The following is a 25,499-nucleotide window of genomic DNA, read 5'->3' as shown; positions in this document are numbered from 1 at the left end:
GACCCACACCTTTGGTGTTGAAGGAATAGAGGTGACCCCAGGAGTAGGGCTTGGTCCTTGTGTGGTTTTATAGTGGAGGGCCCTGCTGTGGCAACGATTTAAAGAAAAAAACCAACAAATTTTGATGGGTAGAGAAAATGCGTGAGGTTAAAGCATCACAACAGGGTTCTTTTTGTGTTTTTCTTGCCTTGCTACCCCAGTCCCCATTTGTAGCCTCCTCACAGCAGCGCAGATTCACAATGGACAACTTAGCAGTTGCAGATCATAAATTAACAAATTCATCTTGCCTTGGTTTTGGCAGAAATGGCTCCACTGCCCGATCCAGCTGGATACTTTGGAGAGAGTGCAGGGGCACGGATGCTCCTGGTCTTGATTCCAGCCTTTGGGCATGGGCATTTATGTCTGTGTGGCCAAGGTGCAGGATGTGGTTGGTTGCTCACGGTGGCAGAAGGGTTTGTTGCTGCTGTGGCGTCTTTTAATGGGTACAGGTCAGATGCTGATTTAACTCCTGTATTACATCTCACACTTCCAGTTCTCAGTGTCTCCAACCTGTCTATATCTGTATTGTGAACCCACAAATACCTGCAGTAGGGTGAAAATCAGCTAGTTTTTCTGAACTATTTATGGTGGTTTCACTGCGAGTCTGAAAACTGAGAAATGGGTATGTTGAATTAAAAGGGACAGTTGAATGGTGAGGAGATGTGGTTTCCTTGGATGGCTTCATCTGCTAGGAGGAAACTGCGTAATCCATTGTCATGAACAAACTATAGAAAAAGCAAACATTTGTTAGAAGATCCCAGGCTAAATACTTATTGGTTCTACTTTGCCTGATTTTTGCGTGACTAAATGTCCCTCATGGCTCACATTAACATATGTTTCCAAGTGGTTTATTTTGTTTTGGTAAATGCTTACTTGATAGTAAGTCCTTACCATCATCTGTAAATGTCTGGGAGGCACACAGGATGGTTGCAGATCCCTGGGAGAAGGATGCTGTGGGCACGCAGGGCTCTGCTTCCCCTTAGCCAGTGCCAAGGGAGGGAGCAGCACTTCACCACAGCAAGGCTGGCCAGTCCCTAAAAAACAAGATGAGGTGGTGATGCATCAGGGGAGGGTGGGTATAACTACCAAACACATGGGGTTGCAATGCCACAGTTTGCTTCCCCCTCTCTCCTCCACTTCATGGCAGGTGTGTCATGCCATGGTTGTGCCTGAGCGTTTTCCCTGCTGGTGCTCTGTTGGCTTTAATTAAAGTGTCAGAACACACAGGGTCTTCCTGGCCAAGCAAACAAGGGTGAATTTAGGAACAGGAGGATTTGTTTCTGCAGATTTAGCTGTCTAAATAGATGGTGTCTAGCCGTGTGCCCCTCCTTCCCGACGGCCGCATCCAGGGGATGCTTCATCCACAGCCTGGTGCTGCTGGGCTGCGCCTGGTTTTATTACTTTTTATGTTGCACATATTTTAAATAAAGCTCTTTTTCCGTTGTTAGAACATGCGGTTGCTCAGGACGTATAAATTTTGTTAATAAATGAGCGAGGAGCCCTGGTGGGTGAATTGGCTTCCTGGTGAAGTCATAAATTTGGAGAGGATGATGCCGCCTTGCTCCGCAGCCGGCGCGTGGGTTTGCTTCCCAGTGCCGTGCCTGGAAACCTGAGGGACCGGGGAGAGGTTCCCGTGTCTGGTAGTTTGGGGCTCTTGCTGGAGGTGGGATGGTGTGGAAAACCATCTCCAGCCTGCAGGAGGGCTGGGACACCTGGGTACAAGCCCCAGCTCATCAACATGCACACTGGTGGGGGGGCAGGAGGAGCCTGCAGTTTAGGAAAAGCTCCTGTTTTTCCCTGTTTATGCGGTGCTGTAGTTTGACCCCTCTCTGCCTCTGCTCCTTGGTGTGTCCTTGGAGTGTTAATTATCAAAGCTGTAGGTCAGAAGCTGCCACTCCCTCTGCGTCCTCCATACCGTATCTCACATGATGGAGCCTTGGGCAGCTCCCATTGTAAGGACTGACTGGGAAATAAGGATGCTTCCCTTTGCCTCCCAGCTCTTCTGCCAGGATCAGCATTTGCTGGCTTTACTGAAGGAGAAGCATCAGACTTCCCACTTTGGAATCAGAGCACATGCCCTCAAAGGGTGTTTGTGTGTGTGATTTGATATGAGCAATTTCGATATGATGTTGTGTGATCCATTGCTTGGGAGAGGAGGAAAGCCTGGGAATTGCCTTGCCTGATAGCAGTTGTGTTAGTTTTAAGACCTCATCAATAGTTGGAGCTCTTATATTTTCTGTATCGCTTCCAGGCGTTTTTCCATTAGGATTAATGTAGTTGAGCACTGTGCAACAAGCAGTTCATTGCAGTGATTTGCTAATTTTTCAGCAAAAAAAAGGACCTAGTATTTGTCCAGGGGCTTCGGTTCTTGTGCTAGTTCTCAATCATCTCCTTTAGATGCACATTGCCTGCTTGTACCAGCACTGAGGATGGGGTCACTTCCACAGCCTAGAAGCAAATCTGCTTTTAAAATCCTCCCTAGCCTGTTAACCAGGACTTTCCCAAAATAAATGAATTATTGGTCAGAGTGCATATGGTGCCCTGCAGGCCAGGACTCCCTGGTGTGTCCCCAGATCCGTGAGAGCTGGGGCTGGGACACGAGTGGACCAAAGGCAGTGCCGGCACATTCCCATCATCACAGCTCCAGCAGCCCATTTCCAGCCGAGTCATGCTCTGTGCTCAGGAGAGGCCCCGAGCTGGGTTTTTTTTACATGGCTGAGCATTAAAGGATATTTCCAGCACTTGTTTGCCAGGAAAATACAGCATTGAAGGCCCTGTACTAATTAATTGTAATGACAGGAGGAAGGGGAGGGAATTGCTTTCCCATCATGGCTGCTGTGAAGATGCTCTTAAAAAATAAAAAAAATAAAAATAAAAAAAAAGTGCAGATGTGCTACTAAGACAAGGAGATTGTTTAAGGATGTTGTTCACTGCAAGGAAAATATTGTCACTGAGCAAAACCAAACAAACTTCTCCCTTTTCTTTTGCAGGGTCGTCATGTTAAAACAGGCCAGCTTGCTGCTATTAAGGTTATGGACGTCACCGGGGTAATGTATCCTCACCTTCTGCATCCTTAAATTACAGATATATGGGGAGGAAGGGGATGGGATGGGATAACATGTGGGGGTTGGTGGAAGACTGGTGTTCCTGGGAAGTAAATCCCCTTTGTCTTAATGTGATATGTGCTACTAAGATGTTTTGGTTTTAATGAATATGTGAGAGAAAAATAAGTCTGCAAGAGTTTTGGAGATTAGGTAGTTTTGTGCTGAAACACAACAACATCCAGTTCCAGCAGTGTCTCTTTTAAATGCCTTAATAAAATCTGAAGAAAATAATAGGGACCTTAAAGACCACACAGTTCCAACCCCCTGCCATGGACAGGGACAGCTTTTACAAGACCAAGTTGCTCAGAGCCCCATCCAGCCTGGCCTTGAACACTTCCAGGGATGGAGCAGGCACAGCTTCTCTGGGCAACCTGCACCAGTGCACCACCATCCTCACAGGGAAGAATTTCTTCCTTATATCCAATCTAACCCTGTCCTTTGTCAGTTTGAAGCCATTCCCCCTCTTCCTATCACACATGCCCTTGACAAAAGTAGCAACAGGATCATGTTATGAAATGTATTCATAAACACATTTCAGTTTCTCTGCATCCATGTTTTTTACTAAAGAGCCTTTTGTTTACTAAAACTACGTACAAATATTGTTATGAATAACTTCATTAGGCAAGTTAAATAATTCCTGTGCATCCTACTGATAAAGAGAAACAAAATGTACCACCCTGATCTCATAAACGTGGCTCTTTTGAAACTTGCGTCAGATTAAGAGAACCAAGAATTTACAAATTATTAAATGAATAACAGAATTTAGGGGAAAGAATGGTTTCACCATTTCCCAGTGGCCACAAAAGAAAAATAGAGTGGAGTTGCTATTATCCCTAAAAACCTCAACAGCTGCATTTAGGAAGGTGACCTGAGGATGCTTTTTCTTTAATAATTTTTTTCTGAGTGGAGTACTCTACCTCCCAAAGTTTCTGCCTACAGAAACAGTGTCAGGCTTGGGAGTAAGAATATGTTTTGTTATGTTTTGTCTTTTCTTTTTTTTGTACTGGAATAACACATTTAAAAAATTAGGATCACAATCTACCCACCTTAATTTTTGAATTGGTGTTTTGAGTTAGCTTTTGGGAGCTCAGCACACACAGAAATGACTCGCTGTGAAAGCAGGCAGCTGGCCTTGAGAGTATGTTTTGAAATACCTTAGATGTTATGGTGTGGTATTAATATCTGTGGGACCTCCATCCAGGTTATTTTTGGTGCTAACAGGTGAAATGATGTGTGGAAACGAGTCTGTAAATGTGAGTGAGATTTGTTCCTGTTTACTTGCAATATCTACAAGTGCCATTTATCTCATTCCCGTGGGAAGCAGGCTCTCAGGGAATAGGCAGACCCACCAAACATAAACCCATGGCATAAATAGCAGCGAGATTCCCATGGGATGAAGTCTGATGTTAGAATGAATTTAAGCTGAGAAATGAAAATACTACTTTGAGGCCAAGCATGGACTTAAATTTGAAAACACACTTAATTCAGTGGTTTTAAAATATCATCACTTCCAAGCAAAGATGTTGGAGGAAAGTACCTGAAGTCTTGATCCTGCCCAATAGTAATTTCATCCACATCTTTAAATTGGTGTCCCGACCTAAAACTTTACCTTTCAAAGCTGGGCTTCACATCTGAATGTCCAAGGTTCAAGTTTATTTACCTTGAATGCCAAGGTAAAATCAGATTTTAGCATGGGTTTTGGGGTATTTAATTATATTCCCCTTAGGCTGCTTTTAGCCAGAGGAGACTAGTTCAGAGCAAGACCAGGCTTGGGCAGGACAGGCAGTGACCACAGGGAAGACAGTGGAAACCTGTGCTGTGGTAAGGGACTGACTGTGCTTCAAAGCTTTTGGTGCTGAAGTCAGCCATGTTCTCCAGCCACTGGAGAATTGCTTCTGGAGTAATTTCTAAAGCTGGTCCCTGCACTGTGCCTACAGCCATGTTTGGCACCTGGTCCAGGCTCAGTGCAAAGGCTGCTGGTGAAAACCCAAACTCAGTTCTTCACCTCCTCTTGACACACACCAGTTTCAGTGCTACTGCTGCTTCATTTGATCCAGAGCTTCCATCCCACCTGTTTTTCCAGGATGCCCCTGATGACAGTGTGTCTTTCAGAAGTCAACAGAGAACAGAACTGGTGTGGCCATCCCAACTATGGCCATCTGCAGCTTTGGGAGAGTAAAGCCCAGGTTGGATGGAGCTCTGAGCAACCTGATCGAGTGGAAGGTGTTCCTGTCCATGGCAGGGGGATTGGAACTTTAAGTTGTCCTTTAAGGTCCCTTCCAACCCAAACCATTCTATGATTCTGTGTTCAGTGAGCTCCCAACCAGTGTCTCATCCTGACCACGTGCCTTGCACTAAACCCCTAAAGGCTCCTGACAGTGGTGCTTTGTTTAACTCATTTCCACTCTTGCTAATTATCTCTCAGGGAAGATTGCAAGCATAGAGGCCCTCAAATTACAGCACTTCATCGGTTTGGGCAGCCACTATCTCTGAATTAAGAGTTTGGATTAATTTTCCGGGGGCTGGTCCTGCTGTTTGCTGCGTGACCTACTTCCAGCGATGGATGTAACAGAATCGATTGATGGAGGCAAAGTGTGGCAGCAAAGCCTGGCCTGTGGGTTTCGTTCATTTTTGGGTTGGAGTAGATGCAGCAGCCGGCTATGATAATTCCATTTTCTTCCCTCCCTCACTGGATTTGCTGGTGGTGATTGCTGGCTGTAGCCCTGCTTGGAGCAGGAGGTTGGGCTGGAGACACCAAGCATGACCATGCAGATGCAGACATGCCCTCAGTTGCCATCCCCAGCTCTGATGCTCTAGAGGGGTTTTTTCCCCCCATTTTGAGTTCTTCAATTTAAGGAGGGACTCGAGATAAAACCTTAGACCACATGTCCCTGTTGCTTGTCTCCATTTTTCCTAGAGAACCAGGCATGAGGTGGGGGATGACTGAAGAGCCGGCTAGTAGTGCTCAGAGCCCTGGTGGAATTTTACACTGAGTGCTGCTCCATGCTCCCAGCACTGTTGAGCATCCAGCTACTGTTTTGTTGTTGTTGTTGCAAGGGGCTTGAATTAAAAAAACCCACCTCTGTGTCATGATAAACTATGTGTTCTGTCCCCTGGTTTCCTGGACAAATGAAAACAAGCAAAGTTGTGTTGACTGCTTGAAGAAGAGAGGGGATAAAGGTCTTCCAGAATAGTCCCCAAGTTTTCCTTGTAACATTTGGGCCCATTCCTCATCTTCTTTGGTGCTTATACCCTCCGTGTTCTTACCGAAAATAAAACAGGAGGTTGTTTATACAAGCTCCACCTGGATACGTTTTGCATTTGTTCCTCCTATCCTAATCCTCACTGCTGTTCCCTGAATCCTCTTAGAAGAGCGTAGCCACTAAATCACTTTCTGTGGGGAAGAAAGATGTACTTCTGTCTGAGTTATGTGACACCTGGTCAGGGGGCATTGCTCCTCGAGAAGCTGTGCTGTTCCACGAGGTGTCTTGGCCTTTGCCCATTTGGAAGTCTGAGGTCGGGATGAAGCAGGCGAGGGAGATTAGAGGAATAAAGGAGAATAGAGAATGAACAGCCCTTCTGGTCCTTTACATCAAGGTTCTGACTGCTGCCTGTGGAACTGCAGTGGGCTGGGATTCGGTCAGCTTAAAATACAACCAGGGCACATTTTATGGTCATGAGAGCAAAGAGGTGGGATATCCAAACAGGTATTGGTGTGGCTCCTCTGGCTCGGCTGCTTCAGCTATTGCTGCTTTGCAGACAGGATGGAGAGGGGCTCAGAGAGCCCACGGGAATGGTGGCTGTCACCAGGACTCAGTTAGTCTGACAGAGTTTGTGGACAGGCAGCACCTTCCTGTTCCCTGTGTGGTGCCACCGCACCACCAGCAACACCTGGTGTCCCCAAAGGCCATGTGCTGCTTCCAGGGTGGTCAGGAGCAATGAGCTGGAGGGCTGGGATGCACAGCACAGGAGCACTTCTGCCGTGCAGTGGTTTCTACAAAACCATCCGGGGGCTCTGGTGGGTCTGGGAGCATTGCTGGGGTAATGCAGGCATGGTCGAGCCTCAAAGGAACACAAGACTGGTGTTAATTATGATATGAATTGTAAAGAAATTAGTTTAAAAAGATGGAGGAATGTCTAGACTGCTGAAAACATGGGATTTGGCTGTGATGTCAAAGTCTGGCACTGGTGCACCTCTGGATGGAGAGCATATCTCCAAGTGAGGGTTCAATTCCCAGACAGACTTTGCTTTGCTTGCCCAGCCCCTCGGTGGGTTCTTATACCTTCACATACCCAGCTGTTTGGGACTTCCTGGAGCTCTCCCTGCTGCAAAGTTTGGAGCAGCGCACAGGAATAGTGGGTCACTGACCCCTGAGAGAGGACTGCTGCCCTGTTCTGGAGATCCTCTTGGGATGCTGCTCTGGAGGAGATGACCTGATCTGAACTCTTAGGAAATAAGCTGGTTTCCACACCACCTGAAGATCTGTCCAGTTCAGGGTTCAAAAATGTGACAGGGAATGTGGCAAAGCACGTGTTTTCTCCTTAGCTTTTGGCTCAAGCAGCAATCTATTAGTCTTCAGTCAAGCTCTCAGGGCTCTGCTGCAAAAAGTGGCTGTAAAAAAATGGTGCAAAGAAGCTTGAAAAAGGTCGGTCAGGAGTGGGGTGCTTGGAAGTTCACCCATGTACAAAGAGAACTGGGAGCCTGTGTAATGCTGTCTCTTAATGCCTCTGGTTTTATTTTTCTTTTCTTTTCACCTCATCCCAGGATGAAGAGGAAGAGATCAAACAAGAAATTAACATGCTGAAGAAGTATTCTCACCACCGAAATATTGCTACTTACTATGGTGCTTTTATTAAAAAGAACCCACCAGGAATGGATGATCAGCTCTGGGTAAGTTGCATTCTTTTCTTTAAAAAAACTTGCATTTGACAGAAATTATTTACTCCCTGTTGTCCACTTAACAGCACCTGTCTCGCACAAAAAGCCTTATTTTGCATCCATCTTTTTTGAAGCTGTGGCTTTGAAAAGGCTCTTGCTGCACTGCAAAGCGCTTCTCCATTTTACCATAAAACCTTTGCAGAGCGATGATAAAACCCTTTTTATTCTGAGGTGTCATTAGCATTGTCTTTGTTACAACATTCAGTTGAAAATTATTCCATCCTATGAAAATAAATGCATCAAAAAAACCAGTTGGAGGGAGCAGGGAGCGTCACTGGGAAGACGTAGGTTGGGGGGAATGCTGGGTGCACGTGATTCCTACCAGCTCTCAGCACTGCCTCTTGTGCTTCGTGTTTGACAGAGCCAGTGCAGGAGAATAAAGAGGAGGGGGATGATGAGGGGAGGGCAGGGAGATCTGTGGCTGTCCAGCCATATCGGTGAAGGCGCCTCATGTTGCTGAAGGGCAGCAAAAGCTGCTTTGTGTCTCCGTAAACCCTTGGCTGCCTCCTCCCACTGCTTCCCTTGTCAGTGGCTTCCCAGTTATTAATTCGGCGTTCCCAGACCATGGAGGATAGAGTTTAAATCTACTGTCTTATCTCCGGAGAGAGCCGGAGCGTCAGAGCCCACCCCTTGCTGGCAGCTGGTGCTCGCAGGGCAGGGCAGTGGCACTGCAGATCGGGGCTTCCCAGGAATGAAAAATTAATTAAAGTTAATTGTGCTGTGTTCTGAGCTTGGCTGTGCTGGTCGGAGTCTCTGGAGCAACAGCCTGCAGTGCCCATAGTCGTCTGAGCAGCAGTTTGGGACCCTGCTTTCCTTGGGGCAGTGTTGAAGATAAAGCTGTGTTGGAGTGATCCTAAATACGACCTGGATGTTGTCCTGTGGTCTAGATAGCACTTATTTCCTCACAGTCTTGTAAATCCAGTCAGTTCTATGTTACCCATGGGTGGTTTCCAGAGCTTTTCCGTGCCTGAGTAAGGTTGCTGGAGCATAATTTTTCAGGGGTAGCAAATATCCCTGGTTCATCTGGGAGACCATGGAGATGCTCTTTTCTGTAGTTTCTGTGCAATACAGGCTTTATTTTAGCAAAACACTCAGTGACTTCAGCTGTTTGCCCCTGCATCTACGTGCCAGAGCATCTGGTGGGAACTGTAGGGGTTCAGAGGACATTCCTTCCAGGACAAAAATGGAATTGATGGACTTCTGTGCCATTTTGTTCCCTGAGACTTTCTGGTACAATGAATTATTGGGAAGACTTAGGAGCTTGGACTCCAGGGGCTTTTCTTGCTTGGGTGTTCAGGTTATTTTTGGTGGGAACACGTTCCTTGCGTCTGGCCTAGGATTCAGCAAGGAGAAAGCTGTCAGGCTGAGAAATGCTTTTTTCATCCCGTGAAATTCCATTTGGCTTTAGCCGGTTTATAATAATTTAAAAAAAAAAGAAGAAAAAAAAATTAAAGCAGCCCATAACATTTCCCCTTGTGCTGCAGGAGTGCCTGGGGGGAAAAACCCACCATCTGTGTGCCAAAGCCCTCAATAATGAGAGGAGCCCTCTGCTCAATGCCTTTACACTGCTTGGATCTGGGGTTTGTGTGCTCTGGCCAGAGAACAGGGTTTGTTTGGTTTTTATTGGGTTTTTTTTCTCCAGCTTCAGTACAAAGGGCTCTTGGCTTACACAAGTGTTAATAAAATAATGTTTTTTAAATTGCCTGTGCAGAACAGCCTCAACTTCCAAAAAGAATAGCTCAGTAGAGAACTCCTTTGATCAAGAGGTATGGCATTAAGAGTAGCATCCCAAAGCTGTATAAGGGGAGGTTTAGGTTGTATATTAGGGAAAGATTGTTCATCCAGAGGGTGGTTGGGCACTGAACAGGCTCCCCAGGAAGTGGTCACAGCACCAAGCCTGACAGAGTTCAAGGAGTGTTTGGACAACACTCTCTGGCAAATGGTGGGATTCTTGGGGTTTTCCTGTGCAGGACCAGGAGTTAGACTTGATGGTCCTTGTGGGTCCCTTCCAACTCAGGATGTTCTGTGATTCTGTGATTCTATGATGCTTTCATCGATCCCCATCATCATGACACAGCAGAGGCAGCTCTATGTGCTGTATCACCTTCAGGTGCCCCAAGTCTGGAGGAGAACCTGGGTTTTTCCCTGTGGATCACCCAATCGTGCAAGGGGAGAAGGTGTTCGTCAGCCAGCTGTGCTGCTTGTTCTTGCCCCCTGGCAAAGGCAGACTAGATAATCTAAATTCCCTTCCAGACCCCAACCTCTCCTCTTCGTTTTGTGGCTTCTCTAATGGGTTAGTAAAAAAAATTTGCGCAAAAGCTGCTTTTCCTGCACTGAGGTGTGAGGGGCTTTTTAAGTCTATACCCGATGCTGGGTCTTGTGGAGGTATTCCAGGGAAAGCTCCCCAGCTGTGGAGGAGAGGTGTGCTGGTGCTGCTGCGTTAAATAGCTGTTGTTTCGGGATCTGATTGAATTAGGACTCCCTCGAACTCTATCAGTCCTGCTGCACAGATAAAGGCTTGTTTATTTTTCATTGGCCCTTTGTTGAAATAAAACGGTTTCTGATAATGCCCAAGTAATTCTTTTTATCGACATCCAGGAGGCTGATACGGAAATAAAAAATAGGGAACTCTTTCAGTGGAGATTAAGATCTCTCAGAAACGTGGCAGGCTTCCAACATGAAGTATTGTCATCGCTTCTGCCGGGCAGGTCTGTCAGTGCTGCTGCTCCTTTCCACAGCAGCCACTCGCCCTGAAAGAGGAGGTTACTAAAGAATCCAGTTTTCCTGGAATAAAATGCTGCGTGAAGGGTATTTTAGCAGATGCATCACAAATCTGATACATTAGGGGGAAAAAAGGAAGTAAAACTCATAGGGACAACCTTTATGGAACATTTTAAAAGAAGTGAAAAAATAGGAGGTGGGTTTATTCCTTTGTTGGGTAACATGTTGCTTTCTGGTGTGCTGTGGACCTTCAAGGGTGATTGTGCCCATCTGTAGCTGAGACAAGGGGGTCCTGCCTGGGGGTGCCTCTGGAGCAAGGGGACAGAGCAAGGGTGGGCTGCAGAAACTGGGGAAATGGTGAGAACCCAGTTAATCAGCTAACTGCTGCTTCTTGGAGTTAGACTTATTAAATTCCCCTTGCTCAACTCAGAGCTAAGCTGTGGGATACCAGGCTGTGCAGTTCTGAGATATTTTGAGGTGGGGTTGTTTTGAGTGGTGAGAGATGGGGCATTCCTTAGGAAGTGTGAGCTGGACGGGGGAAGTGACCCCATCCTGAAGGACCTCTGCCCTGCCCTAAGGACTGCTGAAAACTGCAGGCACTCTGCTTGATCCCCATCCATTAACACCCTGTGCTCATGCACAGGGGTATGGAGGTGCCACTCAGCCACGCACTTGTCATCTGCCCTTGCCGTCCACGGTGCACTGAGACCATGGTTGGAGAAGCCCTGCCAGACATGGGCAGCAGGCAGAGGGGGGTGTGCAGATGTGGGGGCTGAAGAGTGGCTGGCAGCAGCCCAGGGCAGAACCCATCCAGGGCAGAGCCCACCCAGGGCAGGGCCCGCTGGCGCGGTCCCAGCGGCACTGGCTGTGATGGATGGGCTGCCATGGCAACCCTGCCTGTGCCTGCAGCCGCATCTGTCACCGAGGGGGAAAATTGCTGATAGGCAGGTTGCCAGATACCTGTTCGTGGCAAGCACAGTGGTGTTGCCTCCAGGGTGTCCTCTGCAGCAGATAATCTGGGGCAATGTGAGGGGAGAAAGGAATTAAGGTGATTTGGGAACAGCCCCTCAGTCAGGGTGGCACCACTGCAGCCGTGCAGCGCTCAGGGCTGTCACTGCATAGTTGAAATGTGCTTTTTCACTGTGTGGAGTCGTAGGGCCCCATTGAATCGTGGCAGGGGTGGTGTGAACAGAGTCTGGATCTGAAGAGCAAAAAATGGGGGCAGCGAGGCTATATTGAAAATGGAGCACGAGCTGTCAAAGCACTGGGTTGCACCTGTGCAGCTCCAGGGAGGAGTGCTCTTCTTAATCTGCTTATATACACTGAAAAATATTTTTGGGCAGCTGCTGATACTTTGCATTAGATCATGAGACATTTGAGAGGGGTCATTTTTTGGTTGAGCTGTATCTCTCTGTAGCCCCTCCAAGCCCTGGAGTCCCGGGGGAGTGAGGGGGAATTGGAGCTGCTCCCCCGGCCCCTGACCGAGAGCCCGAGGTTACCAGAGCAGCTTTCTGCTGCTGTCTGGCAAAGTAATCCAACACTATTTCATTCTCACTCCTTTTCAAAGCAGTGTCAGTGCTGTAAACACTGCAAGACTGCGAGCCCGGCTCCTTTTGCTGCCATCCCTAACCCAAAGCTTTCAGCCTGCTCAGGGCCCATGGCAGCAGCTGCCTGCTGCCTCCCCAGGGGACATGGATTGCTTGGCTGGCCTCAATGTGCAGGGAAGTGCAGGCAGGCAAGTCATTTGTTGAGGAAAACGTGTGAGAGCATTTGGATGCTGCTTATTTTCTGTAACTTAAAAGAAGTCAAATTGTGCCTGGGCTGAGGAATAGGAACACAGAAGGATTTGGTTTGTGGAATAAAGGGTTTGATTAATTTTGAGGTGTTCCTCTGGACAAGCTGGAGCAGTTCACCATCAGCTGGATTTGGGGTTGCTGTGCTGGAGGTGCTCAGGTTTGAGCCCTTCCAGGTAACACACAGCAGTGGTGGGAGCAGGGGTCTTACTGGCCACTCCCAAACTGGGGAAAGCTGTGGCTGATTTGAAAACTGCAGTCTCTTTAAACAAAAAAATCATGAGACAGCGGAACACAGCTGCAGCTTCTGAATTTGCCTTGCTTATGAAGTTTGCTGTCACTCTGATATGAAGAGCTATGTAAATGCTAGATGAACTGTATTTAAAAATACTTCCTCAATAAATGGCCTTGCAAATTAAATTTTGGAAGATGATCTTACCTTTAGCCCATCTTGATGATAATTTTAATTATGGTTAATAAAAGTTCAATCTGCATTTCCAGTTTATTGTCTTACTCCATCATGACTTCAGCCCTTAAGAAGACCAGTAATGATGCAAGTGTGTGAGGGCAAAGCACTCACCTAGAGACGTGGGACTGGCAAGAAAGTGTCTTAGTATCCAAGTGCCATTTGAAGCCTTTCCTGAGTATATTAAGTTCTACCATAAAATCAGCTGGAACTTCTGTTCACTTTTCTTTTTCTCCTGGAAGAGTGTTGGTTTCCAGATTAAATATACCCATAGAGTGTTGATAAATTGATGCTATCCCCGTATCTGACTCCCTTTCTGGTGCTTACTTGTTCATACTGTTGACAGTATACATTCGTATCCCTTAGCCATCCATCCTCTGGATGGCTGAACAAGCCCTCAGGTCCCCTGAGAAGACCTGATCATCCTCCTGTACCCACTCCAGTGTGCATTTTTCGTTCTTGGGCATTGTTGCCAAGCAGGACACGCAGTGCTGTGGGGCAGGTCTCTCCTGTTGGTGTGACTCCTTAGCCATCATCTGTGGTTCCTCCTACTGGATGCTGCGTTGTATGAGCTGTTGTTGGGAATTCTGTAGCATCCTTCCACCTGAGGAGCAAAGGAAGCCATAAGAGCATGAGGGGATCCCAGTGCGGCTAAGCACCGGGGCAGCCAGCTTTCTTCCCAATCCACCCAAACCCTCTGGGAATGGGAGTTGTTCACATTGGGTGTCCACCAGCTCTCCAGCATGGACAGGGATACTCAGACAGCCTTGTCATCTTTCTGCAGCTCGTTTTCTTGTAGAACTCGTGGCAGAGCTTTCGGGCAGTGCTCGTGAGCGCGGCTCAGTCCCCCTGGCCCCTGCCCAGGACCTGGAGCCTCCTGGTGCTGACAGAGATCTGCCAGTGCTGAATATTTTCCTACAGATGTTATGGGAATATGCAGCTCTTAAAAAGCACTGTTGGAAACACCCCCCTCTGGGAGTTTCTCTTTCCCCCTCTCTCTGTTTTTTTTCTTTAATCTCCAGGAGATTGCACAGTCACAGATTTGGGATACCTCAGATGCAAAGTTAATCTTTGCTCTGTTGAAATCAAGGACAGGGTAGAGGGCTGAGAGAACTGCCAGCTCCACAAAGATAGTCTGCCAAATTAATGGGTGCACTGTGTACTTTTAATGGGATTTCTTCCATCTTCTTTTAAGTATTATGATTGCCATACACATCGTAGCATGCCCTGCCTCTTCTTCCTGCTCCAAACCCTGGTGAGAGCCTGTGGATGAATTTCCATGGAAGAGGACTGGAAAGGGCAGCATTTCAGATTGGGAAGTGTTTGTGGCTGGCTCAGTTCTCCAGAGTTTTCCTTTCCAAACTTGCTGCTGTGGTATCCCAAATGTTCCTTTAATCAGAAACATGTGTCAATCATCCAAAGGGAAAAAAGAGGGGAAAGTGACTTTGAAACCAGTTGTTCCACTATTCCCCATTCAGTGAGCAATGAGTAACCCATGACTTAGGCTGTGTCCCAGTGACCTATCTGGATGGCTTGGATCCCGCTGGGGTGGAAGAGCTGTAGGTGTGTTCCTTGCCTTTGCATGGAGCAGACTTTGGCCAGTCATCCATCTATTTCTTGAAGCCAGTTTCCTGATGGAACAGGGATATACCAAGCATTTTTCAGCTGTCAGTTCAGGAAAAGAAAAGAAACTTAACATCAAAACTAAAGATAGGATCATGGTCAAAGCCAACTAAGGTATAATCTGCTCGAGTATTTTATTTAACCTGACGGTTTATGGCGGTGCTGTGTCTGGATTTTATAATCATTATAATTTATGATAGTCTTAAATCACTGCGTTTGTGCAATTTGGTTAGGAGTAACCCTTCTTCAGTTTCTCTTCTCTTGGCTTGTGCTTTTAATGAAGTGATGTCACTTGCTTGGAGAACGTTAAATGCCGTGTAAGCTTCATGTGATAAGAAACTTTAAACATGCACATCGAAGAATCTGGCACCACTTGCAAGGGAGTATCTTTCAGTAGGACGTAGATCTAATTGGAAAACATGATTTCACATCTGAGAGAAACAGTTGCACAGGCCTTGGAGGAGGCTTGTTGCACACACAGGCTGCGCTCGCTTTCTGGAGCACAGTGGCAGCTCCTGCACGCCCTGGGGATCCGTGATGTCCCTGGGAGACAGACTCACATCCCGTGCTATTTTTGTAACAGTTATTTCACAGTTGCTCAATGACAAGGTTAAGTTTGGTCTGAGTTAGATCACTGTGCTCCTATACTTGATATTCTGACACTTTGGAAGTGGTACAAGTGGTGGTGGTCAGTGTAGTTTGAACCAACCTGAGCAGTTGGACATCAGCTCTCTCCCGGGAGGCCTGAAGCTGCAATGGCAACTTTCCCTGCAAGGGAGGTCTCCTGCTCAAAAAGATGATCAGAATCAAAGATCTTCTGGTTAAAAAATAAAGAAATAGTTTGAAAAGTACACATGATTTCTAAGGTTATAGGAAGCTTTCAAGCATTTATTTTGGTGCTTTTGCATTTTCAGAGAACTTACATGCAGGAGGAAGAGTTTTGTTGTTGTTGACACATATTGGTCAGAAGTATAAAGCAGGGTATGTAGCGGTGGGGTTTGAGATTCCAGCCTCCTCCACTGGTTTTCAGCACTGGACAGTCCTGCTTCTTGCTCCCAACCTTCTGGAGAGTAACAAGCCTTTCGAGCCTTGCCAGCCTGTTATTGTTTAGTTTTTATAACCCAGATGGATTGTAAGCTGATAGGTTCAAGGTGATGTCCCAATGGCTCTGCGTAGCACCACCGTGGCCCCACAGCAGCAGTGCCAGCATCAGGGTCCTGCCCTGGGGTCAGGCAGACCTGGGGATGCTATTGGTGTCATTGCATTAATTGCATTTCTGTTCCATTTGGCAGCTGGTGATGGAGTTCTGCGGTGCAGGCTCCGTCACCGACCTCATCAAGAACACGAAGGGGAACACCTTGAAGGAGGAGTGGATCGCCTACATCTGCAGAGAGATTTTACGGGTACGTGTCTGGAGGGAGCTGAATGCTGGGGGTTGTTGGAATGTGGCACTTGGTGCTCAGGGGACACGGAAAGCCTTTGGCTCCACAGGCTTCGTGGATGCTGTGCTGCCATGGGCTGGAGCCTCTGTGGTGCCTGCAGGCATGAATGATTCATGTGCTTGTATGATGCATAATAAATAAGCCCTGTTTAATGCCCTTTAGCTCTCTTGGTTCCCTGAATTTTAACCCTCCTTTTCCTTCCACAAAAATATAATTTCCTTTTGGTATTAATAGGGCAAAGATTTATTTGCATTAGAATTACATTTTTAGTTAACAGGTGAGGACTGATAAAGTCTGTGGAAAAAAGAACCTTCATTATTAAAAAGCATCCTATGTTTTATTAAATCCACATGTCTCTGCCTTTAATGAGGATGCTGCAGCTTTTATACCCACAGTTTAAATGTTTGAATGAAATGTCTTAAAATGTGCCGTGCCAGAGTTTCATGTACTGGGAGATGGCAGCTTCAGCAAAGACTTGCCTGCATTTTGCACAGCTGAGGTCAGATGATGGGATTTTAATGGTTGCCTGACATCAAAACTTATTGCTCTGCAAACGGAGCATCTGTCCAAGAGAAAATAGAAATATTTGTGTGTAAGAAACCAGAGCCACTCAGGTGATAGGATGAAAGGAAATGGCCTCAAGTAGCACCAGGAAAATTTTAGCAAAAATTTCTTCATTGAAAGAGTTGCCAAGCACTGGAAAAAGCTGCCCAGGGAAGTGATGGATCCCCATCCCTGGAGAGATTTAAAACGTGTGGATATGTCTCTTAGGGACATGGTTTAGAGGTGGGCTTGGCAGTGTCAGGGTTACAGTTGAATTTGATGGTCTTAAAGGTCTTTTCCAACCAAAACAATTCCATGATTCTATGAAAGAAAATGAGGCAGAATGGTTGTTCTGAAAAAATGTGACTGACACTTAGGCTGCCATGGGTGTCCAGAGGTGACACAGCACTTCTCTGTTGATCCTGAATGCCCTGTCCACACCAACATGATGTGCAGAAGATGCTGGCACTGTAACAAATCAGCTGTTGTATGGACACTGCTTTCAGTGCCAGGAGGCCACAGTTACATGGGCTTATTTTAAATGTGTGAGCTCTCTGAGCCCACTTAGTCCCTGGCAGTGAGTCAGAACCCAGCCACTGATTCATGTCCCAGGGCCACCATCGAGTGTCATCCCTTGATTTTGGCCCTGCGTTGGGGCTGTTGGTGGGTGACCTCCATAGGGTTTTGGGTGATGAAAGGCTCCCACCTTCATGCTGCAGAAGGTGGTTTACTCTTGGTTCAGACATTGATGGACAGTTGTAATTCTAACAGAAGGCTCAATCTCACGCTGTTGAAGGATTTATTGAAATTCAGTGGAATTTTTGCTTTACCTGCAATGCACAAAGGTGCCTCTAACCAAGTATAACATGGCTAAAAAAGGACTCCCATACAGATATAATCTATTCCACAGTGTTTTCCCAAGGTAATGAGCGTAAAATGACTAATAACTACCAGTAGTGATAGCAGAGATTCTTTTCTTCCTCAAATATGAATGTTTAATGTGAAATGTAAGCCTAATGCAAAATTAGTTTTTGAAGTAATCCATATTTTTCCTAAGCTGGCAATATAGGTGGATGTTACTTTGAAACTGAAATAATAAATGAATGAAATAAATATGTAGGTTGCGGAAGGAAATTAATGAGCTAATAAACCAGCAGAACAACAAAGCTAGTTTACCTTTAGCCTTTGAGACAGGCTTTTAATTTGAGCTATGTCTCTATTAGGGATATGTGCAAGTTATAACGTTTGTATTTGCATGGTAGCTTTTTTAATACAAGCGCCTCAGTGTATTGAAATCCAGTTTATTGGACCGATATAACAAGGGAATTGTTTCCTTCAGTTTCTGGATGATGGAAATACAGAAAGGAGACAAACCCATTCTATTATTTATGCTGCAGAAATGGCTCCCTAAGGCAAGGGAGCACATGGGGGAAATTATGTCTAGAGCTACGGAGGAATTTGGGTTAGTATGGGTTCCTGCAGAAACTTGAAAGGTTGGGTTTAATCCCTGTAGGATCAGTGGTTCCCTGCAGTGGGGAGCACCCGCTGAGGGATGTAGAGCCCGTTGGGCCTCACCGGGCATGTCCTCCCAGCATGGGACACAGGACAGTGTTTGGAGCATGTGATAAACAAAAGCATTCTCGAGTGCTTAACTCCAACTGTGATCTTTTTGTTTCTGGAGCATAATTGGTTGAGGAGGAATGTCAGAAAATAACATGCTTTGAACTTGGATTCCTCTAACCTTTCTCTGAATTCTCCAGGGCTTGAGTCATCTACACCAGCACAAAGTAATTCATCGAGACATCAAGGGACAGAATGTATTGCTGACGGAAAATGCAGAAGTGAAACTAGGTAAGAGTGGGTAAGAGCTCTTGGAAACTGCGAGTGGGCTGGCTGGAGGGAAGCAGCAAAGCTGACTTGTACATGACCTGAAGAAAGGGGATGGGTACCAAGAGCTGCTCTGTGTTTTTTGTCATGTTGGCCTCAATAACATGACCTTGGGTGTTGGACCGAGTGCTGTGCCATAAACTGCTGGTGGTTGATGGCCGAGTTCTGTGTGCAAAGATGCACTTGCAGTGGTGTTACTGTTCAGACAGCTCTGCCATCAGATACAGGTTAAGCAACCAAGACCATTTTTTCATGCCCCAGATTGAAAATTGCCCTGTATGCATCACCAAGCATTATCAAAGGCTGTTTGCCTACAGCTACAGCTGCATAGTAGTGCCCTGCAGGATCATAATCCATTCAGTTTAGTGTGACATAATCCAGACTCCTCTTCCAAACTAACCTGATGGAGAGAGCTTAATTTGCAAGAAGTACTCTGAAGTTAATACGTGATGTTAGCCACCCTGAAGAAGAGCAGGCATTCATGTGAAGATCATATGTAAGGCAATGGATCAGCACAGATGATGGGCTCATATTCTTAGTTGTTCAACACCAATGTTATTAAGGCTGCCTCTGCACTTTTTAATTTATGATGGTGATGGAAGATCCCTTACACTGGGAACTGTGTGGTGCAAGCCTTGTTTTCCCATGCCTCTCCTCTCCCTTTACAGCAGAATAAAATCCCACCTTAACAGATGGTACCACCAGCTCGTTTGGCTTTATGCTGGTGAAGATTCCCCTCTAAGGGGAAATTCTCTAGGGCAAATCTCCAGCCATTGTGTTGTGCAAAGTGTACTTAGTGGACCATAGAGTGTTCTCTCATTGGTTTGATTTCATCATTTTTTGCTTCATTTTGCAGCTCTCTGCTTGACATTTCCCTATGGGCCTGTGTCCTTGGCCCTTTAGTTCCTTAAGTCTTTTGCATTTCTGCCATTTCCAGCAAGAATTTAGGTAGAAAAATGAGGCTTCCACCGATATTTGGCAGGCTTTAATTCAAATGAGCAAGCATAGAACAAAGGCTGTTGGTTATTCATGTTGCTAACCCTGTTTCTCATTAGTATGAGGAGCTGTGATTTCTTTTCATTGCCTCCTGGCAAGGAGGAAAAGGCACAGGGTTTCATAGAAAACCTGGACATCAGATGATCAGGTTTGTCCTTGATTGACCTCTGTTGATCCCAGCAGAGATCAAACAGGAATGTCACTGGCCGCATCTTTCTTTCCTGGCGGTGCAGAGTTGTTCTGAATGAACACAATGTTTTACATTCAGCAGAAGAGTGTTGCTCAGGTTTGTCTCTGACCTTACAATGCCCCGTTGTGTCTCTGATCCACAGTGGATTTTGGTGTCAGCGCTCAGCTGGACAGGACGGTGGGCAGGAGAAACACCTTCATTGGAACGCCTTACTGGATGGCCCCCGAGGTCATCGCCTGCGATGAAAATCCCGATGCCACTTACGACTTCAAGGTACCTAAACCAGCATCTTCTCACTCAGGAATTTAGTATATCCTTGCAGCTTTGAAAAAGTACACTGACAGGCAGCGCAGTCTCCTCCTGCTTTCTGGCTGAGGGATTTTGAGATGCCAGTGCAGGTCCAACGTGAATATTTGTTGTGCTGTTCACGTATCCAAATTTACTGTGAGGAAGTCATTCCCCATGCTGAGAAAGGTGTCAGACTGAGGCTTCCTACCTGCTACCCTGCTTTTTGGTGCTGTGTGTTTTTAAATACTCCAGTCAAACATGCTGTATTTGCTCTATTTACTCTGGAGAGAAGTCAGGTCAGGTTTAGAAAGGGCAAAATCATATCTTCTGGCCTGCAGGCTGATATTCGCAGGGAGATCTGAAGGCTGCCACACAATCAGACATTTAGGGGGCTGACCTACTTTTTACATGTCTCTCTAGTCTGTTTGAAGTTTATTTTTGGATCAGTGGCAGCACAACATCACTACTGAGTTATTATGTGGCACAGAGCCCTGTGCCATGCAGCAGGTCTGCAGGAGTGTTAGGAGTCCCACCTGCCCATTCAAACAACAGTGAGACCTGATGGTTAAAGCAGGGAGAGCTTAATATATTTTATCCTTTTTCTGCCTTACTACAAATTTCTGGACACACATCTGTAGAAATATCCCTTGACTTTTTGTGCCTTGGTTTTTTGAAGTGTCCAGAACTTGAATTTCTAGCTGCAAACCTCCTAAGGTCCACTGAGCATGTCCAGAGAGGAGGGCAGGTCACTGACACATGAACTCTGGGGGGAAAGCTCAGACATAGGTAAAGCTCACTGGACCTCTGTTCATGCACGTGCTGAAAGGTCACTTTACAAGATGATGTTTAAAAAGAACTTTGAGACCCCCTGGTGTGGGCTGCTTTCTAGCAACAGAACACTCCAGTGTAACAGTGCCACAGTCCACTATCATGGGACTGTTTGGGGTGCAATTACTGATCATTCAGAGACATTTTTGAGAGACATGCTGCTATTGCAGCCATTTAAGTGCATCAGTCAACTTTTGAACTGATGTTTTTCCAGAGAGCAGCTTTCCAGGCTGGGTTCAGACTCAGGGTTACAGAAATCATTAATGATAAGGACACGCAGAAATAGCTTAATCTACAATTACTTATTACTCTTTGATTAACCAATTACAACAGGCACTTCCTCAGCTCTGCTGATGGCAGTGCTTCATGGCAGGGCTGCACCCCACTCTAGCTGCTCCCACCACTTCTCCACCACCAGCTGCCTGTGCAACGCTCTCATTCATCACAGCTTTTTATTATTATTATTTTTTTAAAAAAGGACTGATATCTTCATAGGCTGCTTTCTGCCCTCTGAAATCCCTGAGGATTTTCCTCTTGCCAGAATAACTAGGGCACTTAATATGCCGTTGACTGATGCACAGGCTCCAGGACCAGAATCCCTCCATTGTCCCCCAGGATCAGATGCTCGTAGCGTCTCTGAAGTTGGCACTGACCATTTTCCTGTGGCTGGGGGTGTGGGACAGAAGGCTGATTGCTGCCGACACGCTCACTCTCAGAGCTCCTGGGGAATTGGGAGCCACTGGACATTAGTCCCTTCCCCGGATCACATCCCTGCACCTGATGCTCTTGCTTTGAAGTTGAGGGGGGGAGGATGTAAATTATAATTATTCCTTTTAAAAGGGATGCAAATCAGATGCTCTCTGGTTTAGCCGACCAGCTTAAAATACTGAATACAAAAGATGAGATTTATAGGGTGAAAAAAGGACTCCTCACAGGCTTAATCTGTTGGACAAAAAGCCTCTGATCTCACTGTTTTCTTAGCCAGAAAGAGATGCCTGTGTAATCTATGGAAGGAGGCAGTAAATACCTCCTCACATAAATAAACCACTTTTAAAAAGAACAAATAAAAACCCCACATTGTTGAGGTTATTTGTTGATTTTTTTCCCCCAGCCAGTCCTCCTTTTTTCTTTAGAGATATCTTGTCAATAAACTTAGAATCAAAAGGAGGGGGAGAAAGAAGCCTGCTTCCCTTCCCAAGTCAAGGCAATGCAAATATATTAGCACATCATATCTTTGCTGGATGGACTGAAAAGCTTTTCAGCCTCAAAAATAAAAACCACACAAAAACCCCCGAATTCAAGATCATTATAAAATGTGTGCTTCCTGCTGAGTTTTCTGCTTTCTCTGGGAGACTTAGAGAGGTGATAATCCCTTTCTGTATTGCTCCAGCTTTAAGATCACTTGGCATCTTGCATATAATACTGGGCACCTCAATATGGAAAGACACATTAGGAATTTGGAAGGAGTTCAGTGGCAACCCTGAGGGAAGGGGTCATGTGTGCTGAATCATGTGGAAAGACTGTGATAATTAAGTATGCAGCAGAAATCCCAGCTGACCAGAAACAAAGAATGGATGAGACTGTACTGTGAAAGGGATGGAAATAAGATTTGAGAAAGAATTTTTAAGCAGGTACAAAGATGTGTAGCAAGGGCAGCATTTGTTAAGGGAGAACTTGAGTCAAAAATGAGGAAAAGTGCCTTCAAATTGAAAATCCGAGTTGTCTTTCTTGGAGGGTGAATGTGCAAAGGTACTTGTGGTTACTAGAGGCTCCCTTCAGCTCTGGCTGAGCTTTTGGGACTCTGTACTGGGAAAAACAACCTTTCTGGGATTTGCTCGCTAAATGGCAGGTTTAAAGGCTTGAGGCAGTTTGGAAAGGGCAGCTCTTGAACTGGAGAGGAGAAAGCTGAAGTGGGACTGCAGGGACGTGGCACAGAGCAGAGTGAAGGGAGAGCATGATGTGAGAGCTGGAGTTGCAGGAGGAAGAGTGGAAGGCAGAGTCCATCCCTTCCACCTTGAGATGAGTTGATCAGAGTCCAGTTCCCATTCCAGCAGGTGCTGCATTGTCAATATTTAGCAACCCTATATATGGTGTCCAGAATAAGCGTGTCCCTGGGCAGTGTCCCCACCATGGCTGCTGGGAGTGGTGCCAGCAAGGTGGCCGTGTCCCACACCAAAAATACCTTGAAAGTTTTGAAATAAATCTTGGCATAAACAGCAGGGTTGGGAGACTCTTCTAAAACTCCAGCACATGGCAGGAGGATGAGGCAATGTCTGAGATGTGAGTCTGGGGGCTTGCAGAGGACCTGGCTCCCAGGGCTGAGCCCTCAGGGCTGGGAAGAGCCCTGCTTCCCCCTCACCTGGTGCCTGATGCTGTGACAGTACTCCCTTATGTCACAAATGTCCCTCTGCTTTCTTTTACAGAGCGACTTGTGGTCTCTGGGGATAACAGCCATCGAGATGGCGGAAGGTGCTCCCCGTAAGTAGAGTCATTCCCTCTGTGTTCATTGACCCTGGGGTGTGACGGGCTGGGGTTTGCTGAGCACCAGCCAGCGCTCGGTTCTGTGCAAGAAACACCATGCCGAGGTTTTCCCAAGCATCCTGGGCTCACTGAGATGGAGCTTGCAGCATCCATGGGGACAAAGCTGCCAGGGCAGCGTGGCCTAGGAGACAGGATAGGCACTGAGCACATGGCGCTGTGTGACTTACCTGAGCGCTCTGGGACTCAGTTTCCTCAAATAAAGTGCAGATGAAGAAGGGGTGGAGGACTGGAAGCAGGTAAAACACTGCTCCTCAGAGCTGCTGTTTTACCAGCCTCCACAGTGACACCAGCAGTGACATGCTGGGTTCACCTGGGGCACCTGCACAGGCCATCCTGCCAGGGCTCTCAGCATTACCCTGGGGCTGTCCTTGCACAGTGGTAAGTGCAGGTAAATAGAGCAGAGCATCGTGACACATGGTGCAGCTGCCCCGTGCTCCAGGCCCGTCGCTGTTGGCGCCTGGGTGGATGCTGAGGACCCAGAACTGCAGGAGCACAGGTGTCCCCAGCCATTCCCTGCCACTGCTGGGGACACACACACCACTTGGATGGGGATGTCAGCTCTCAGCTGCCATGCAGGTCTTGTAGCCTCAGAGGAAACTCGGGTCTCCCCTGTTGGATGTCCACGTTTAATGCCTCTTCTTGCAAATTGCAGCTCTGTGCGACATGCATCCCATGAGAGCCCTCTTCCTCATCCCCCGCAACCCAGCCCCAAGGTTGAAATCAAAGAAGTGGTGAGTCTCTTTCTCAATCTTCAGCAACTGTGAAACTGGTTCTGGAGCACCTTGTTTCTGCAGCCCAGGCTGGGTGTTTGTGTTTACATTTGTACAGCTTCAGGGGTTGGTGATGGTCTCCAGCATCACTCCGGTGAGTGTAGGTTTGGGTCTTGATCTCCTATGGAGAGGAAATTTGGGTTGAAGGATCCACTATGGGATGGAGGGCGTCCTTGGAAGGCAGAGAGAGCCAGACTCTCACACTGCCATTTCACAGGTCGGTGTCAGCTTTTCCAGGGCGCTTTGTGCAGCCTGAAGTCTGATGACACTTTGCTTGGCTCCTGTTTCTTTCCAGTCAGGTTCCGTTTTCAAGTGGAAATATGTATCCAGGCCAAAAAAGGATAGTTTATCTTGGAAGCCCAGGAATGCGGAGATTTGTACTTAGTTTGGGCTTTATTTTAAAATTTTGCAGGAAAAGATACGTCACTGTTTTGGAAAAAAAAAAAAGGCAAGGCATGCCAATAAAAACCCGCAGGAAAAATATTCTGAAGCCCAGCAGATGTTGTTTTGTTACTGTATGTTCTGTATTAATGGAAGTGGAGTCCTTAAAAACACTTGTCTTTGGTTCGTGCTGTTTGCCTGCCCCTGGTTCAGCAGTGGTTTGGTCAGGAAAGATTTGCCAGAGGTTGGAGAGACAGCCCTGTGCTCCCAGATAGGCTGAACTCCCAGAGGGAAGTTTTGTCTTAATCCTTGAAATTTTGCTTATTATCTTATTGAAGACACACACACACAGAAAAAGGAGAAGAGCATGCTGTAGGTATGGAAAACACTTGGTGCCGCAGCAGCAGGTGTTTAGTTGCTGGGACAGGAATGAGAGGGTCTTGGAGTCCTCTGCATCCAGTGCATGGTTGTCGGGGTTTTAGGAACAACCCCTAAAAACTCACTCAGGCTTTGGCACGAGGCATCTCAATTTTGTTAGCCTGATCATCAGCTGCTCCAATACCAAACCAGGAAGGGAGGGACCATTCCCAGCTGGCTCTGCAGAGAGTGTCAAAGATTCTCGTTCTCCTTGCACAACCTTTTGAGGATACCGTTAGTCAGCTGAGAAAATTGTGTAGATGTTTGTTTTCTGCCAGATCACCAGCTCTTTCATTATCCTCACTGCTACAGCACAATATGGATTGTGAGACTTCAGAGTTTATTCTTCATACCGAAGTGCTGTTTATTCAGCAAAGGTTCACTCTGCCTCCAGGCAGAGGGGAGCTGATGAAAGCAGGTTTTGAGCAGGACATTTCTCCTAAAGGTGGAAGTTGTGTTTTAGTCCCTGCCCTGACATACTGTGACGTGCTTTGTGCAAGGTGGAATGTTCCTTGGCACCACCTTCTCCGT

The 25,499-nt window shown here is 46.6% G+C and overlaps 1 protein-coding gene across 6 annotated transcripts in view; it reads left to right on the top strand.

Moving 5' to 3' along the window:
• Nucleotides 1-25,499, top strand: part of TNIK (TRAF2 and NCK interacting kinase) — a 125,045-nt gene that overhangs the window by 47,831 nt on the left and 51,715 nt on the right. For all 6 annotated transcript variants that reach the window (XM_029962302.1, XM_025895841.2, XM_029962301.1 and 3 more), the window contains exons 2-8: nucleotides 3,030-3,086; nucleotides 7,909-8,034; nucleotides 15,978-16,088; nucleotides 18,431-18,521; nucleotides 19,886-20,016; nucleotides 23,283-23,337; nucleotides 24,053-24,131. In XM_029962302.1, the coding sequence (XP_029818162.1) occupies nucleotides 3,072-3,086; nucleotides 7,909-8,034; nucleotides 15,978-16,088; nucleotides 18,431-18,521; nucleotides 19,886-20,016; nucleotides 23,283-23,337; nucleotides 24,053-24,131 (608 nt within the window). In that variant the 5' untranslated portion in view covers nucleotides 3,030-3,071. The remainder of the gene's footprint in view (nucleotides 1-3,029; nucleotides 3,087-7,908; nucleotides 8,035-15,977; nucleotides 16,089-18,430; nucleotides 18,522-19,885; nucleotides 20,017-23,282; nucleotides 23,338-24,052; nucleotides 24,132-25,499) is intronic.

The sequence above is a fragment of the Manacus vitellinus genome, unplaced genomic scaffold (genome assembly GCF_001715985.3).
Source record: "Manacus vitellinus isolate BGI_N305 unplaced genomic scaffold, ASM171598v3 scaffold_45_pilon, whole genome shotgun sequence".
Classification (NCBI taxonomy): Eukaryota; Metazoa; Chordata; class Aves; order Passeriformes; family Pipridae; genus Manacus; species Manacus vitellinus.
The sequence above is the reverse complement of the archived record's forward strand: the minus strand, read 5'-3'. Positions and strand labels throughout refer to the sequence as shown.